This window comes from Poromitra crassiceps (assembly GCF_964638095.1).
Source record: "Poromitra crassiceps genome assembly, chromosome: 20".
In the NCBI taxonomy this organism is placed as follows: Eukaryota; Metazoa; Chordata; class Actinopteri; order Beryciformes; family Melamphaidae; genus Poromitra; species Poromitra crassiceps.
Window position 1 is genome coordinate 16415401 of NC_139637.1, and position 16921 is coordinate 16432321.

The 16921-nt window shown below is 43.2% G+C and overlaps 1 protein-coding gene and 1 pseudogene across 3 annotated transcripts in view; both read left to right on the forward strand.

The window, feature by feature from the left end:
• The window catches only part of LOC310794898 (E3 ubiquitin-protein ligase TRIM35-like), a 571381-nt pseudogene that overhangs the window by 509493 nt on the left and 44967 nt on the right, over positions 1–16921 (forward strand). The gene's annotated exons all lie outside the window — the stretch shown is intronic.
• Positions 1277–9063, forward strand: LOC310794753 (nuclear factor 7, brain-like). 2 transcript variants are annotated; one of them, XM_083656782.1, is made up of 3 exons: positions 1277–1392; positions 4981–5287; positions 7480–9063. In XM_083656782.1, the coding sequence occupies exons 2-3, from the start codon at positions 4990–4992 to the stop codon at positions 8523–8525; spliced, it is 1344 nt and encodes a 447-aa protein (XP_083512908.1). In that variant the 5' UTR covers positions 1277–1392; positions 4981–4989; the 3' UTR covers positions 8526–9063. The 2 variants fall into 2 exon arrangements, with proteins under 2 accessions (XP_083512908.1, XP_083512907.1); XM_083656781.1 differs by having other exon boundaries at positions 1302–1410.

Genomic DNA, 16921 nt, shown 5'->3' on the forward strand with positions numbered 1-16921 from the left:
AGGTTTATGTAAGGGATAATGTATAGTGAGCCGGTGATTACTGGGGAAATAATGACCGACAGGTGAATGATTGAGCCCGACGCGCAGCGGTCATTATTTCCCCAGTAATCACCGGCTCACTATACATTAACCCGCTTAGAACACGGCCTACAACTAAATCATTCAATAATCTGACAAAAATAATTATTCAAATAGATTTTTTAATAGCGTTTTCAACGACAAAGCGGTTTCATTCGTAATTGGCACACAAGACACCACAGCTGCAACTGGTTGGCCTAATTAGTTCTGCGTCTCTGTCTGCTGACAAAAGGCTCTTATCAACTGATTAATCCAGGTGTGCCTAATCATTGTCGTGAGTGTTGACACAGCTGGATTAATCAGTATAACCAGCAGCAGAGCAGCGGTCGGTTGTCGAGAAATAATGACCGGTGAATCTTGTTGATTGACCAATCAGAATCGAGTATTCAAGAGAGCCGTGTTCTAACACTCTATAACAGGCGAGTCCAACACTTTAATCCATTTGTGCCTTTTCACGCATGTGATCATATCACTAACTCATCGATTAACATGATCTACACAGTTACAACATTAACTTGGCACTACCGGCCACGTAGGTTATCCATGTGCTGCACAGATTTTGTTTTGTTTTGTTTTTTGTTGGCATACAATCCCACACAAGGAGTCCATGGGAAATCAGTTGGGCAACTTCCTCTAACCTCATCCAGGTAGGCCAGAAACGGATCCCAGATAGTTTGAAACGTCCCAAGTGAGTTGGACCTCATGAACCTAAGTCTTTCCATGAGAATCACTTAGTGTTGTTAAACAATAGCCTAAGTATGATTAGTTGTAATTTAATTTCAATTAGTTTCTTTTTGCAACTTTTTGACAAACCACTCTCACAAAAACAACAAAATCAGAATGGTTACTAGCAGCACTATACATAATGTAACTACTTGTATGTATGTATGTATGTATGTATGTATGTATGTATGTATGTATGTATTTATTTATTTATTTATTTATTTATTTATTTATTTATTTATTTATGTATTTATTTATTTGGGGGGGGGGGGGTAGGTTGTTGAGTGATTTAGTGAAGGACAGCTGGCAACAGAAAGTTGTAAGTCACCACACTTTCTCAATGCAGAAGCTGAGAGCCAGAGTGTGAAAAGGGCAGGGTGAAAGAGAGCATGACAGAGGAGGAGGAGTCAACTTCCTGTAAATGTAATGACGCAGCTCTATGAACCTTTAATGAAGCTTTGCTCCTATGGTGTGCAGACCCACAACTCTCCTATGGTGTGCAGACCCACAACTGACGAACAACAGGAAGAAGTGTCTGTCAGTGTTCCCTCTACAGATGACCTCAGGAAGTCTATCTGACTTGATCTAGACGTGAGTTCAGTTGACCAGGTAAGGATCCTCATCCTACCAGGAAACATGTGATAGTATGGAGAATTGTGTTGTGTTTGTACAACTATGTGACACTAATGCAGCTGTATGCTGGTTGGTTTATGTGAGCTTCTTCTAAAGGTGTAAAGTTATCACCAACATTTCATTTTCTCTTCATTTTTTAACTGTTTTATCTTCATGACTAAATGGCTCAGCTGTTGCCGGCTGCCATTTTGCTGTGAGCAGCGAACATTTTACATTTCTGCCCTGTGTTTTGTTTCTACTGTGAAAGTGAAATAAATAGTTTTGTCTGCCTGTACATGCATAGGTTATAGGAGTTAGGGTTAGGTTACTGATTCTCTATTCCACTTTGACAGTAAAGAGATCCATTTCATGTAAACTGCATGACATGGATCCCTATGCCAAACATGGGTAAATGGTGGAAAATATGAAAACACTGTAAAAACTACAAATTTGAGGCCTTACCTCCAGGATGAATGCTCCACTGAAAAACAATGCTGATTTATTTTTGCACAAACTCAAAGATATCCAAAAACTGTAAACAGTTTTGCAGACTCAGTTAACTCATTGAGTGCCAGCCACTTTTGGAAAACGGATGCTCCCAGTGCCAGCCCTTTCAGAGCGTTTTCAGTGATTTCTCGAGGCCCACAGAATATTGTGTGATAATACTATGTAAACAGTAACACCGAACACGCCCAAAGAACGATGAGACTCTATTGTATGATCAGCAAAAAAAAGTTTATTGATATCATTTTCCATTCTTTAGTTATCTGCAGTAGAAGATAGGTTGTTTTCACCAAAAACAGACGTTTCAAACTAGAAGCTGAGATAATCAGCCTTTTGTGAAATGAAGCATTTCAAGCACATCACTGACTCTGAAGCTAATATTTTCTGATGTAGTGACACCTCAAAAATAATTTCCTTCAATAAAACAGCGAAAACAAAGGAATTTTGTTTGGCAAAATAATATTTTTTAGCTGCAACCAGCAGCGCTGGCCGCTGCGTGCGCAGACCCTACACCTTCTTGCTGGTCTTGATTTACTGCTGGTGGGCATCAGATATTCTAGCTTGTGTTTGGCAATCTGTCCATCGAGCCTGCTGTCACAACACCAACACTGTTGTATGCTGCCCTGCGTGCCCCACCCCCCTCAACTGCACACCCCTCCTCCGTGGGAGTGTCTCTGGTGGCTCTCTGCTGCGTTTGCTCTGCACTGAAAAGTGCGCTACGCCAAGCTTTTTCACAGCGTTCTGCCGTTTTTGTCGCCGGCTCCCAGCGCTTCCAGCTGAGAATAATGTAACTTTTCAGAAAGACGCTGGTGTCGGCAACTAATCATGTGGAGGGGCTATCGCAGCGGAGACGGAGGGGCTCAATTGTGGCAGCAGCTTGGCTGCTGTTCACAGGCACAGCTAACGTTATGCTTCATGCATATCAATGCATACCGATGCGGTTTCCGTTTCCCCATGACTTCTGTTTTTTCCTCACCTTTCTCTAATCTGGAGAGCACTGTCGCCACCTAATGGGTCCGTAAAATAGCTTCTACACATTCGACATCCCCCATACTTTCACAGGAGATGCATCAGGCTTTGATCCACGTCCCACCGTCAAAAAACGCAATTGACGACTTTAGTCGTCATTGGCACTCTACGTTACTATTTGAATTGATGACGATAGTCGTCATTGGCACTCAATGAGTTAATTTGACAGTTATTGAGAGTTGATTTTAGTTAAATTGTGTGGACCAGTGATGTGCACAATGACATCACTGGTCGACAACTTAACTCAAATCAACTCTCAATAACTGTCAAACTAAATGAATACCTGCAAACTGTTCACAGTTTTTGGATATGTGTGAGTGTGCAGTATGTGCAAAATAAATCAGCATTGTTTTTCAATAGAATGCTCCTTTAACATCAGGTAATTAATAATATTTTAGCAAAAATGGCTGGAAGTCCAAAATCTGCACTGTTTTTCCCCCCTTCTGGCTTCTATGGCCTTTTATACTGGGGACTTTTGTAAAATCTGACACTGCACAAAAACTACAAATGGATCAAAATTACCCCCCCCCCCCCAAAAAAAAGGAAGCAGAGAGAGAGTAAATTTTACTCATAATGTGAGCAAAGTGGCATTTAAAGGCTTAAAATTAGGCAGTAAAAGTACAGGAAGTGTAGGAAAGTGTAGGAATGAAAAGTTGAGCCCTATGATGAGGAGGGATGTTGGTAATGAAGACTTGACCTGTGAAAATTGCACACTCAAACTGTTAGAGGACTCTTTATATCCTCTAACAGAACATGTACAAAGAATTCAGTATTATAAAGTGTTACCAACATGTACAGATCTGGGCCCGTATTTATCAAGCGTCTCAGAGTGCCATTTTAGTCATAAGTGCTGAGAATTTGTGAAATTTAGTCCTACTCTCACACTTAAGAATAAAAGCTTTTTATCAACCTTCTTAAGATTAGGAAACACTCCTACTCCCCCAGCTATTTAGGAGTCCTCAGGAGGTGTCCTAAGTGGTTAGGAGTTGCCAGCAGGGCAATGTTGACATCATGGCATTCAGGAGACAGAGACGTGCGCAAATCTTCTCCACTAAGCACAGCGTGTCATCCTCCCTCCAATTCGGCTTTCTTTTGGATTCCATGTTTGCTCATCATACAGCCTATAGAACCTGGCTATACTGTATAGGGTAGTCAATTGACAGCACACCCGTTTCGAGTCAGTTGTGGGATTAGGTAAATTGGGTGGATTAGGAAACATTTAGCCTATTCTTGAGTCATTTTCAATGTAGGCTATCTTGTATTATTTTGTTGATCATTTTTTCTGAAATTATTGGTGAATATATGCTACACTCCCATTGTGCATTTCACTGTTGAATCATCTCTATTTAGGATATTCGTGCATAAGGGATTCCATTCAGCGATTGGCCATTCCTGTGTAATTGGAATTGCGTCATCAACATTTCCCTTTACGGCACACACACCTGTCGTAAATCAGCTCTGAGATTGACACTTAGGATTCAGTCCTACACCTCGCTGAAAGAGGGAGTGAGATGCATAATAACTGACTTTTAAGTGCAGCTTTTGGCTGGGAATTCTTTTGCTCATAAGTGTACTCTTAGCAGTGTTCTTAGGAGTAATTCTAGGAAGCTTGATAAATACGGGCCCTGATCTGATCAGATCAGGTGGTTCATTCCAGTTCATCATGGTGCTGAAAGAGTTACAGGCAGGAAATACAAGATTAACCAGTTCACAGAAATGAAAGTAATGTTAAAGAGCGGATTAAAGAGAGGAATCACACACTGCTCTAACTTTGTTGAAGAAATTCATACAAGTACTGTGTGTTTGTACCAAAGAGTTATATATGACAAGAGAACACATATAACCTGTTACATTATCAATTAGCTTTTGTGATCTGGCTGACAAAGTACAGTGCTTTTACAAGACCTCCATATCTGTAATAGTTACTACTAATCAATACTACTAATACTAGTTTTAATGAGATGAGATTAATTTTAAATCATCATCATCATCATCATAATTGTCCTTTGATTTGAAAATATTTGAATTTACCAGGAAGCAACGATGGCGACGGATAGAGAGAAGCTCTCGAAAACAAAAAGGCTCTTTAAGGACATACTGGATGATTTGATAGCTGATGAGTTCAAGAACTTCAAGTGGGAACTGCAGCAGGATGACATCCTGGTAGGTTTGCCACACATCCCAAGGAGCCAACTGGAGAATGCAGAAAGGACGGACACAGTGGATTTGATGGTGCTGACCTACAAGCAAAACACTCTGGAAGTGATCAAAGAGGCTTTGAGGAGGATAAATAAGAATGATCTAGTGGTGCATTTATCAAAGAGCCTCTCAAGACTTAAAGGTAAGTTGTGAGGAGAAAACAAATCAAACATGAAAAAAAACAAAACAGAAATGACACAGATGACTCATAAATTAACACATGGGCTAATTGTCACGGTGCCCCAGCTTAGTGGATGGTTAATTTGTTCATGTTAAACTAAGTGTCATTGTTTAGGTCTCATAAAGCCACCAGCTGGTTAGCCAGACAATTCAAGCCATGCCTGTTTGAGTGAACGTTGACGATGAACGATGACTTAGTAGTGAGGTTAAGGTTTCCAGCGTGAGCTTGTCCTTCCCAGGTGGTCTAGTCGTCTGTCCTCGGCTCTGCTTGCTCCACTGGCCAGCACAAGCAGGGAAAGTTCCTCTGAACACTATTCTCAGATCTCCACAGCACAGCCAGGTAGAGGCTGTTGTGTGATGCTGGTCCACAATGTGAAGATTAGCTGCCGAAGCAACTTGATGAGACACCAACAAACGTGAACACGTACACTGACAAACATCTATGGGTTCTGTTCATGGTCAATAGTTAATTAGGCCATTATCCTCGGTTTGGGGTCCAATTCAAATTGGTGTTTAACATGGCGTCACGCGAAACAATCCAACACACTTCATAATCACTCTCCCCTTTCGGCTTCTGTGGAGAAATGGGGCCCTATTCTCCCACAGGCCTTCGGCGCTAAAACGGGCCTTAAACGCAAAAAAACGTGCCTTGCGCCTGCCTCGGGAAGATATCAATATGGCTTTACGCTGCCAAATGCGCTTTAGGCCGAATGGGCGTGGCACAGTCCCAGAATGGGCGAGACTGGGCGTGTCGGCCTTAAATATCGGCGTAATGATATCTTCCCACCTGGCGTAAATTTAGCGCTTAGCGCTTTTGAAAACCAGGCCTATTCAGTGCGCCAGTTGCGCGGAGCGCTCCCCTCTGGCTATCCTCTGGCTCCCCTCTGGCTCTCTCCTCTGTCACCCTTCTCTGTGTCACTCTCTCCCTCTCTCCTCAGTCTGACAGGCACAATACGACTGTCTCTCTCTGACTCCCTCGCTCAGACAGACACAACACACGTCCCATAGGAAATAGCAGTTGTAAGTTCACTGCCTGTGAATGTCCCAGCATGCAATGCGGTACTCAATTTCACTACTAAATAGCAACCAAATGAGCCGAAATAGATCTAGGTCAATCTAAATAATGTGTAATGGTAACACAACCTGCAATTGTAGAACATTTCAATATTGGACCAAATAAAACATCGAAATGAAAACACCACCCTATGTGAAACCTATATGTCATCCTGGGCCTATATATGTCCCTTGTCGATTTAACGTGATTTAGATAAGTGACAGCGTAACGCGCTTCTGTCATGTCCTACTGTGATGTCCGCTCCAATAAATTGGCTCTACTTCACATTTTAGTTTTACAATAAAAACACATTTATGCAATGACTTTACATAATGTAGGCTATATTTATGTGCATATCCTACCATCCTAGCAGGGGAGAGAAAACAATATCTTTCTGGACAAACTTTCACCAATCTATTAATCTCATCATATAGGGATAGGCTATATTTTTCTAGCTGATGCCTTTAGAACATTCTTTTCACTTTGATCTTGCTATAGTGTAGCGTATTTACATGCTTGCAGTATTTAAACTGCAGTTAGATTGGTTTGAGAAGCATAATAATATGGAATAATAGCCTATATATGGAGACAGACAGACTGGATGAGGGGGGGGGCAGAGCGCTTGGCTTTTGTCTGGTTTTGCTGGACCACTGGAATTGGAGCTTAAAAGGCAAGCGTGCGATTCGTTTATTGCACTTATCCAATGAGCATGACGGTGCATAATTTTACGCTTAAAAGGCGTGGTTGTAATGCTTTAGGCTGCGTGTAGCGCCAACACGAAGATATCAAGTGCGCTGGTCCACGCCCACTGATTTGCGCAGCGCCAGGCGCTCGGCCTAGAAACAACGCTGATGCAACGATAGGGGCCATGATGTCTGAGCTCCCGGTAGGCCCGCCCTCAAGTCAGGCCTCAGCCAATCATCCGCTCAAACACATGGCGCCTTACAGACATTTAAGATGACCTATGTTTAAATATACTGGAGGACGTGACATGTGACATGAAGTGTTGGCTGATGTTAAATTCAAACCCTTTTAAAGTTTCTCTCTCTCTCTCTCTCTCTCTCTCTCTCTCTCTCTCTCTCTCTCTCTCTCTCTCTCAGTGATTGATTTGAGTATAGAAGAAGAAGTCAGTCAGGAGCAGCTGAAATCCGACTTAAAGTCTCTACAGGTCAAGAGGAACAAATACAAAGAGGTGGAGAAGATATATAATGAAGTGGTTCAACACTCCAATAAACAGCTGGAGGTCACAGAGACACAGATCAGAGCAGAGTTCAACAAGCTCCACCAGTTCCTGAAAGAGGAAGAGGAGGCCAGAGTGACGGCTCTGAGGGAGGAAAAGGAGCAGAAGAGGAAGACGATCGCCAGAGAAATGAAGATCATTCAGGAGAAGATCTCCTCTCTCTCAGACAGCATCTCTGCTGTAGAAGAAGACCTGCAGAAACTCAATGTGCCGTTCCTCACCTGTTATAAAGCCACTCAGACCAGAGTCAGAGCCCAGTGCTCACTGTCAGATCCACAGCTGGTCTCAGAAGCACTGATAGATGTGGCCAAACACCTGGGCAACCTGTCCTTCAGAGTCTGGGAGAAGATGAAGGGGAAGGTCAAGTTCAGTCCTGTCATTCTGGACCCAAACACTGCAAACCGCTGGCTCTATCTGTCTGATGACCTGACCAGTGTGAGACGTGGACACACAGTGCAGCAGCTCCCTAACAACCCAGAGAGACACACTAAGTATAACATTGTTCTGGGCTCTGAGAGCTTCAGCTCAGGGAAACACAGCTGGGAGGTGGAGGTGGGAGATCATCCTGACTGGCTTGTGGGTTTGGCTAAAGAGTCAGTTGACAGGAAGGGGAAGCGATGTGTCTCACCAGATGATGGAATCTGGGCTTTACTGCACCTCAGTGGAAAATACACTAATGGGCTTGGTGAGACCGTCACAATGAAGAAGAGTCTCCAGAGGATCAGAGTCCAGCTGGACTATGACATGGGGGAGCTGTCCTTCTACAACTCTGAGGACAACACTCACATCTACACTTATAAAGACACTTTCACTGAGAAACTCTACCCATATTTCAATGTTGGAGAGTTTTTTTTTTTATTGTTTACTTCAGTTTGTCAGAGTTCCATTAGCATATGCAGAGCATAAGCTAGTCTTCCTGGGGTCCACATAGAACATTAAACATCATACATTTACAAACAAGACAATCAGATAAGCAAAAAACATAATACAACACAAAATAAAATAGAGACCAACCAAAAAGAGGCTACTGGTCTTACACATAGGCTACATAAATGACCAACCAGAGAGAAGCTAGTAATAAGTAAGTAATTTACATGAATGTACATGAAGTCATTTACATCTGGTGATGCAGTGATGCATTACCGCTGGTGATGCAGAGACCATTGATATCAAAGTTTGTCAAGCTGAGGCTTCTCTGTGATGTTATGGGATGTTAATGAGAGGTGTGTGTGTGTGTGCGTGTGTGTGGGGGCACGACACACAATTGCTCAACTACACAATGTGCGCATGCTCAAAGCGACGCTAGAAACGGTGCTAGAAATGAGTGCTCAATATTTCTAGTTGATTTTAAACATAAATCTATCAAATAAATCGCTCCTCCTGTTCTCTCTTTCTGAACAACATTATATTGCTCAGTGGAAATTGTAATGTTTTGAGTCTTAAAAATCTCTGGTTAAAACTTAACTTTCTGAAAATGTGTGTTCATATTAAAGGAGAACTTACCCCCAAAACACTTTTTTTCAGCTTTTAACCAATATACAGTATATGACTTTGGGGGTGATGTCTGAAGAATTCTGGTCAAAATTTCCACATTTGACAGCAAACTGTTGCCATTTTACCATTTGTATCATTTTTCAGCAGCATACCTGGCATAAGCGCCCTCTATGGGTGGAACACTGCTTTTTTTTGTGCCCTCAAATGAATGGGATATTTGATACGTCGTGACGTCACGATGAACCAAAGACTATGGGATTTCAAGATAGTTACTCCCCTACTCCCCCTGTACCCTTTCCCGGCTCCTCACAACTCCAAGCCTATTGGAGGGAGGGAGGGGTTATTGTGTGTTTGCAGCAACATCATCAGCTCCGAGCCCCAGCACCAAAGTGAGCCTCCCTGAGCGACTTTCATCTGCATATCATACTGAGATTAGATCAGTATTGAGTTTGGACAGAGTGAATGGGCCGAGGAGGAGGAGGAGAGCTCTGCTGTTTCGCCAGCCGGGGTCTGGGAGGAGGGAGGGGGAGAACGCAGCCTGCAGCTCTGCGCTCAGAGGAAAACTTTTGCACAACTTTAAACAAGAATCACGAAAAGCCCCCAAACGAAAATTTAAAACGGATTTCATGGCGCGGTATATCGCAAGTTGGACGAGGGAATGACGTGGAGAAATCTCGCATTGTGTTACCCCAGAGCGGGGGGTTTGTCCTATTGTGCGGTGTGCTGCGGTAACGAGCCTCGCGTCACTATGCTCTTTTAGCGATAGATACACGCCACATACACATACATGCAGAAAAATAATTTAATTTCTAGTTCGCCACTGAATTACCAAATTGATATAACTTTCAACCATTTTGAGCAACGCTGTTTCCATACAGGCCACCAGCGTTGGCTAGTTGTTGATATTTATAAAGATATTGCAGCTCTCCTATAAATTATTTTCGAGGCGGTGGGCAAACTGTCATGGCGTCGATTTCCGGAGAAAATTCCTGAGCTGAGCACAGCCAAAGAGTATAGTATAGACAAGAGGATACGTCATTTCTTGTTTTTTTCCATAGGTTTTTTCAAATCACTGTTCTGATACATAACTGGGGGGTAAGTCCCCCTTTAAGTACATTGAGCTTTCTAATGTTTACAAATATTTTTCAGTAACCTTCTGTTACTATGTTTTATTATGCAGAATTTACCAGACATGGCGTGTTGGTGTAAGGATTTATACTTCCTGTGTACCACTATCATGAAGCATTGAGGTTTATTACTGACTGTAACTTGACCTGTGATTGGCCTGACCTTTACACTCAGTCTCATTGCTACACTATAATCAACAAGGCCTGTACTGTAGATCATTTGTTCAATTGAAGCTGTAATTATCAATGTCATAAAAATCATAGCTTACAGATGAATTTGTGAAAACTTGTTCATCTCAAGTGCCCTCAGCTTTATACAGATGTTTTTAAGTAACATGTTTCACTATGTAAGATGGACCAGACATGGTGTGTTGGTGTCATGATTCAACCAGTAACTGTTCACTATGTGTATGTTGTGCTCGTTATTTGGGTGAATTTAGTTAGGTAAAATAAAATATTAATAATCCGAAAATTATTAATATTTCATAAAATTATTAAAATCAAATATGTAATCCTTGATAAGGATTAACCTAGGGGCACCACCGGCTTAATCACCGGACCTAATCTGAATCACCTTCAGTCTAATCTGAAAGGGGAGAGTTCTTACACCTTAGGCAATAGTTTACCACAATTCCACAAAATCACTCTGAAACAGTTGAATTCTAATAAAAGTTGACAATATTTATTATATATAAAATAAAAGAGAGGGATTGGCAATACAGTCAGTGAATTCAAGTTGTAACTGAGTTACATTCTAAACATTTCAATGCATGGTCGGTAAATGTGAGGTAGGGGTATTTATCTGCATCAAAATTGTAAAGCACCGGATGAACACTAGAGGGAGGCAGAGTGTGTGTGTGGGTGTGTGTGTGTGTGTGAGTGAGGGGTCTCGCCTCAAAATGGCCGACCCGGAAGGACCGACTAGACACAAAATGGAGGATACGGGGGTGTGCTTTCGGGCCAAAATGGCGATCGGCCCAAGATGGAGACTAAGGGAATGTGTTCTAGGCACAAAATGGCGGTTAGCCGACTAGTAGCTATGTGTGTGAGTATTTAGCAAGGAAGGGTCCGTTCACGCGCTTGCGCACGTGCCCGTGAGTGAGAAATAACACCGTCTAGATGAAAAACAGGGCCGTGAGGCTCTTACTTCGCCACGATTAGTTAATCGACTTTGAATTGGCGAAACAAGTTCCTCTCAGCTCGTTGGCTATATTAGATCCACTCCGTGGATCGGTGAAGAAGTAACTGGCTAGCGTCTAAACACTCGGATTCAGTAATGCATGTATAACCCACAGTCACAGTCAGACATAAACAGTCACAGATTCATTTACAGTATCATATCAGTCAATCATGTATATCTAAAGATATATATATCATCTAACTCTAACAATTCTAAGCCCGGACTTGAGTGATCAATTCAGTCTTACTTGGCTTGTTCGTTCAGCTCTGCAAACGCGGATGCAGGTTTGTTGCGGTCGGACTCGCAAGGTTCCTCCAGCGGGGAGGAGGGGTGCTCGTGGAGCGGGCGGCCGCTTGTCTCGAAGAGGAAGAAGTGGAGGAAGGAGCGGGGGTTTGAGAATAGGCAGTCGATCTCAGCTGGCCACGCTGGGTTCTTGCATCTGCTGTCGTCTCAGTGGAGGAAAGGGGGAACCTCACAGCTCGCTTCTTCGGGTTGAGGGCACTCAGGCGATGCGGGTCGGTTTCAGGATATCAGAGCTGGCTTGGCCCTGATGTGGAGGTCGTCGGCCTGGTTGCGGCCTGGGCGGCTCGGGTCCGGGCAGGGGGGAAGGGCGGTTTGTCTCTGGATACAAACGCACGTCCTGTCGCGACGATTAGTCACTTAGAACTTCTCAGAGGAGGACCTGTCTGCAGCTAGGCTGCTTAGGAACTGACGTTTTCAGGCTCCAAACCTGTATATGTTTTGGGGTGCAGGGCGTGTCTTTGCTGTGGTTTAGGCACACCGATTGGTTCCCCTTATCTCGCTGCTGTGGGACAAAGGAATCGGCTCGCATCCCTGTGGTTTTTATCACGGGTGTGGTATTCAAATTGGCCCACATGGCCAGGTATGTGGGGGTTGGGTGCTCCCACTGTCTCCACTAGGACCAGCCAGTATTCAAACAACATGTCTCTCATTCAATGTCAGTGTTCAAACAACATGTCTTTCATTCAATATCACTGTTAATTCAATATCAATGTTAATTCAATATCAATATCAATACTCCAATATGTCTGGCCCAACATGTATCATGCAGCATTGAGGATTATTACTAGTCTACTGTAGTGGGTTCACTGTATAAACGTTATACACGTCATACAGTCTGTTATTGAAATAGCACGGTGGCCAGTAAATACTTGACTTTAACACCAGAGGGCAGTGTTCCCTCCACAGGGTTTCCAAAGTCTATGTTTCAACCACAAGTCACATTTAAAGTGTTTTGTTATTTCAGCCTAACCCAAACATAAGCCTAACCTTAACCACGTTGTTTTACTTGCCTAAACATAAGCAACATTTTATTTATGTTGAACATTGGAAAGGCAGCAAGGTTTTCAAAATAACCGTCAGTTTGTTTAAAATGTATATTGAGATTGTAGCTTTACAGAAACATCAAATGCTTTTGTTGTTGTTGTTGTTGTTGTTGTTGCTCCTCCTTGGTATTGCATTGTTTACTTGTCATTTTGCTTTTGTTCTCTTGTGGACTTTTGTAATTGAACACTTTTGCAATTGTTGTGAAGCAAGTTGTTTTGTTTTGATTTATTTTATTGTATTTTAACCTAAATTAACCGCTTTACTATCTACTATTATTACATGTTGATGGTTAATTAAATATTTGATCAGGGGGAAAAGCAGACGTTTTGTTTAAGATTGATGTTGAGATTGTACGTATCCGTGGTTGTGGATTGTAGAAATTCATAATGTTGCAATTGGGCTGGACTAAAGCCTGAATGAGAAGAGAGGCAGTGAGATAGCACGCACACACACACACACACACACACACACACACACACACACACACACACACACACATACACACACACACACACACACACACACACACACACACACACACACACACACACACACACACCTACCTTTAGAGGATAATTTAGAGTCTAATCCAGCTGACTGTGGAGGAAACCAGGAGAACACAGGGAGAACATGCAAACTCCACACAGAAAGGAGCAGGAATCTAACCAGCCTCGTCACCAGAATAAAATGTCTATCGTTTCTGCAATCCATGAATACGTAGAATATATAAATATATAAATGTGCATATCACATTTCTAGATATGTGTATGTTTTCTCTCTTTCTGTGGTTTATCATTTTTATTTTACACAAATAAAGTTCATGTTCTATCCTTTATTTGTCTGTGTTTGTCTTCAAAGAAAGGTGCATGCATTACCAGTGAAGATGATAATGCACAGACACAAGGTCAATGGACAGAACAGAAAGGTGCATGCATTACCAGTGAAGATGATAATGCACAGACACAAGGTCAATGGACAGAACAGAAAGGTGCATGCATTACCAGTGAAGATGATAATACACAGACACAAGGTCAATGGACAGAACAGAAAGGTGCATGCATTACCAGTGAAGATGATAATGCACAGACACAAGGTCAATGGACAGAACAGAAAGGTGCATGCATTACCAGTAAAGATGATAATGCACAGACACAAGGTCAATGGACAGAACAGTCAAATGTTAAACTCTGTAAGGAACCACAGAAACACCACCATGTGCTGATCACAAAATCAACACTATAACACCATCAGTGTCCCTTGTGCCAGTCATGAGTGACTCTCCCACCCCTTTCATTACTTTACTGCAGTGGTTCTCAAATGGGGGTGCGGGGACCCCCAGGGGTCCTTGAGGGGGTTCCAGGGTGTCCCCAGCCAAAAGGGGGGTAATTTATTTTCGCTATAATTCCATTCATTAGTAACACAATGACTATTTTGGTCATGAGATTTATACACTTTCTGTAATAAAACATCTAAAAGCATCAATCTTATTATCATATGGGGGACAGTGGGACAAAATGCTATCAAATGGGGGTCCGTGGTCTAATTTTTGTCAGTTCGTCAGTTTGTCAGTTCTTCATGTGAATTTTTTTTAGTTTACTGTACTTGATGATATGCTTAATTGCCTTGGCATTGTCTGCTAATTGTCACTGTGGTACCTGCATTTCTCCAGGGGGCGTCAGTGAAGTACTATCTCTCTTATCTTAAATCAGATATCAGCATTTCATATTAATAATTAACTCATGACAGAGGCAGGTGAAATTAAAATCAGACTTTGACATTGCTGAACAGAGCAGAGACGTCATTACAGGGTGTGAGATCTCTACTGAAACACACTGATTTGGAGGACTGTAAGCAGCAAGTTGAAGTCAATGTGATTTGGTGAGTCTTGTTATTGAAAGATGTTTTGGATACTTTCTCAAATACACTACTGCCGCATGCGCTAGGACGTGTCATCAGTGATGTTATCTGGGGTCGTTAGGTGTTTCGGGTCTGTCAACATCATACACCCTCGCCCAGTAGACCCAGCCGAGGCCAATTAAGACCCCGACTCACGTCCCAGAAGCCGCTACGGATCAGCCTTACTACTCTATCTGCAACGTTGCCCGCGGGAGGGGTAAAAGAGAACCCAATCCGCTGCAATAGAGCTAGTGCTACGCCGCAGTATTGGCCCTTCGGTGCATGGAGGATCTAGGCTCTGTGGGTTTCTCCCGGCCGTGCTCCTCCTTCGTCTCACCAGACCCCCCTCATGACAAAGGCAATCCAGAGGCTGAAGGGATGCCTCAAGGACGCCTCAAGAGGGCCTGTGCGCTGCACGTCATTTACCTGCGTCGAGCACCTCGCTCTAGCCTGGAGGACCCCAGGCCGCGCCGATCTTGCGCAGATTTTCAGGAGGCTAATCCGTAGCGTTTGTGGATTTCTCCCTCACGAGAGAGCCAAGATGGGGTGCTAATCCCATCCCGTACCGGGTTGCCGTCTCTCCGGCCGTCAACTGTCTCTCCAGCTCGTCACCAAACTATACTTGGTTGTCACCTAGTCTTTCCTAAGTGTCACTGGCCAGAGGCAAGCCAGGGTTCTACATTCTCAAATACACTACTGCCGCATGCGCTAGGACGTGTCATCAGTGATGTTATCTGGGGTCGTTAGGTGTTTCGGGTCTGTCAACATCATACACCCTCGCCCAGTAGACCCAGCCGAGGCCAATTAAGACCCCGACTCACGTCCCAGAAGCCGCTACGGATCAGCCTTACTACTCTATCTGCAACGTTGCCCGCGGGAGGGGTAAAAGAGAACCCAATCCGCTGCAATAGAGCTAGTGCTACGCCGCAGTATTGGCCCTTCGGTGCATGGAGGATCTAGGCTCTGTGGGTTTCTCCCGGCCGTGCTCCTCCTTCGTCTCACCAGACCCCCCTCATGACAAAGGCAATCCAGAGGCTGAAGGGATGCCTCAAGGACTATACTAAAGTAAATGGTGGAGAAAATTGCTGTTGTTGAAAATTACTTGAGTTGCCAGAGACCAGGAGCTGATGAACGAGTCCTGTGAGCAATTTAACACTTTAACAATACTCTGCAGTCGATTGCTCTTCTTGAGGGTAAGAGACCAGCTCAGAGACGAGAACGTAAAAACTCATTCAATAAAACAAGAATAAAACATTTTCATAAAAGTCCTGTCGACATTAAAAATGTGTAGCTTACGATTAAAAGAAATTCATGCGCTGGTGTGCTTTCTAACACACGGCATCTACGTGAAGCTCAAAGGTCAGCTGATCATCTCTTATAGTGGTGAGGTATTTGTGGTGCTGTGTAATCTGGACAGTTAATGACAGGTGAGATGACAGAGGGCTTCTTTCTGAAATCCATGTGTGTCTCTTTGGTCTTCAACACATTGATATCTAAGACAACTATATGTGACACTAATGCAGCTGTATGCTGGTTGGTTTATGTGAGCTTCTTCTAAAGGCTTAAAGTTATCATCACCAACATTTCATTTTCTCTTCCTGTTTTATCTTCATGACTAAATGGTAGGGGTGGGCGGATCGATCCCAAAATATCGATACTCCCGATACCTGAGTCTCGTTTTGAAGATCGATCCTGACATCAAAAGATCGATACTGAACACACTTGCGTGCATTCATGCAGGGCTTCTCCGCCTCGGATTTGCTGTTGTCGTGTCATCACATGTGCACTGAAACAACGAGTATACGTGCCTGGGCCAATAATAGTGCTTGAACGATATGCAGGGTGGGTCTTGTAAAGGAACGCAAGCAGCAGAGCACAGAGTGGGATTGAAATCCGACGCGCACAATCGCATACAAAAACACACATGCCATTCCGTGATCTGATCACGGCTCGAAGGAACAGGAGCAGATCGTTTGGAGTTATTTTACATCAGTATTATTGTGAAGTGTGACGTAGCCACATGCAGGCTGTCCACTACTGTGGGACCACTAGCCTACTAACAACTTGTTTAAGCATCTGAGAAACAAGAAAGAGAGCTCTGACCTGCAGAAAAGAAGGGAGGAGGCGGAGGGAAATATCAGACAGACACCCCCCCCCCCCCCTGAACACAGTGATAGACTCCACGGCAGTCTTTTCACAGAGGAAAATAATATCCAGGTATACATAAGTAGTTAAATTAATATTATGGATCTTAAGCA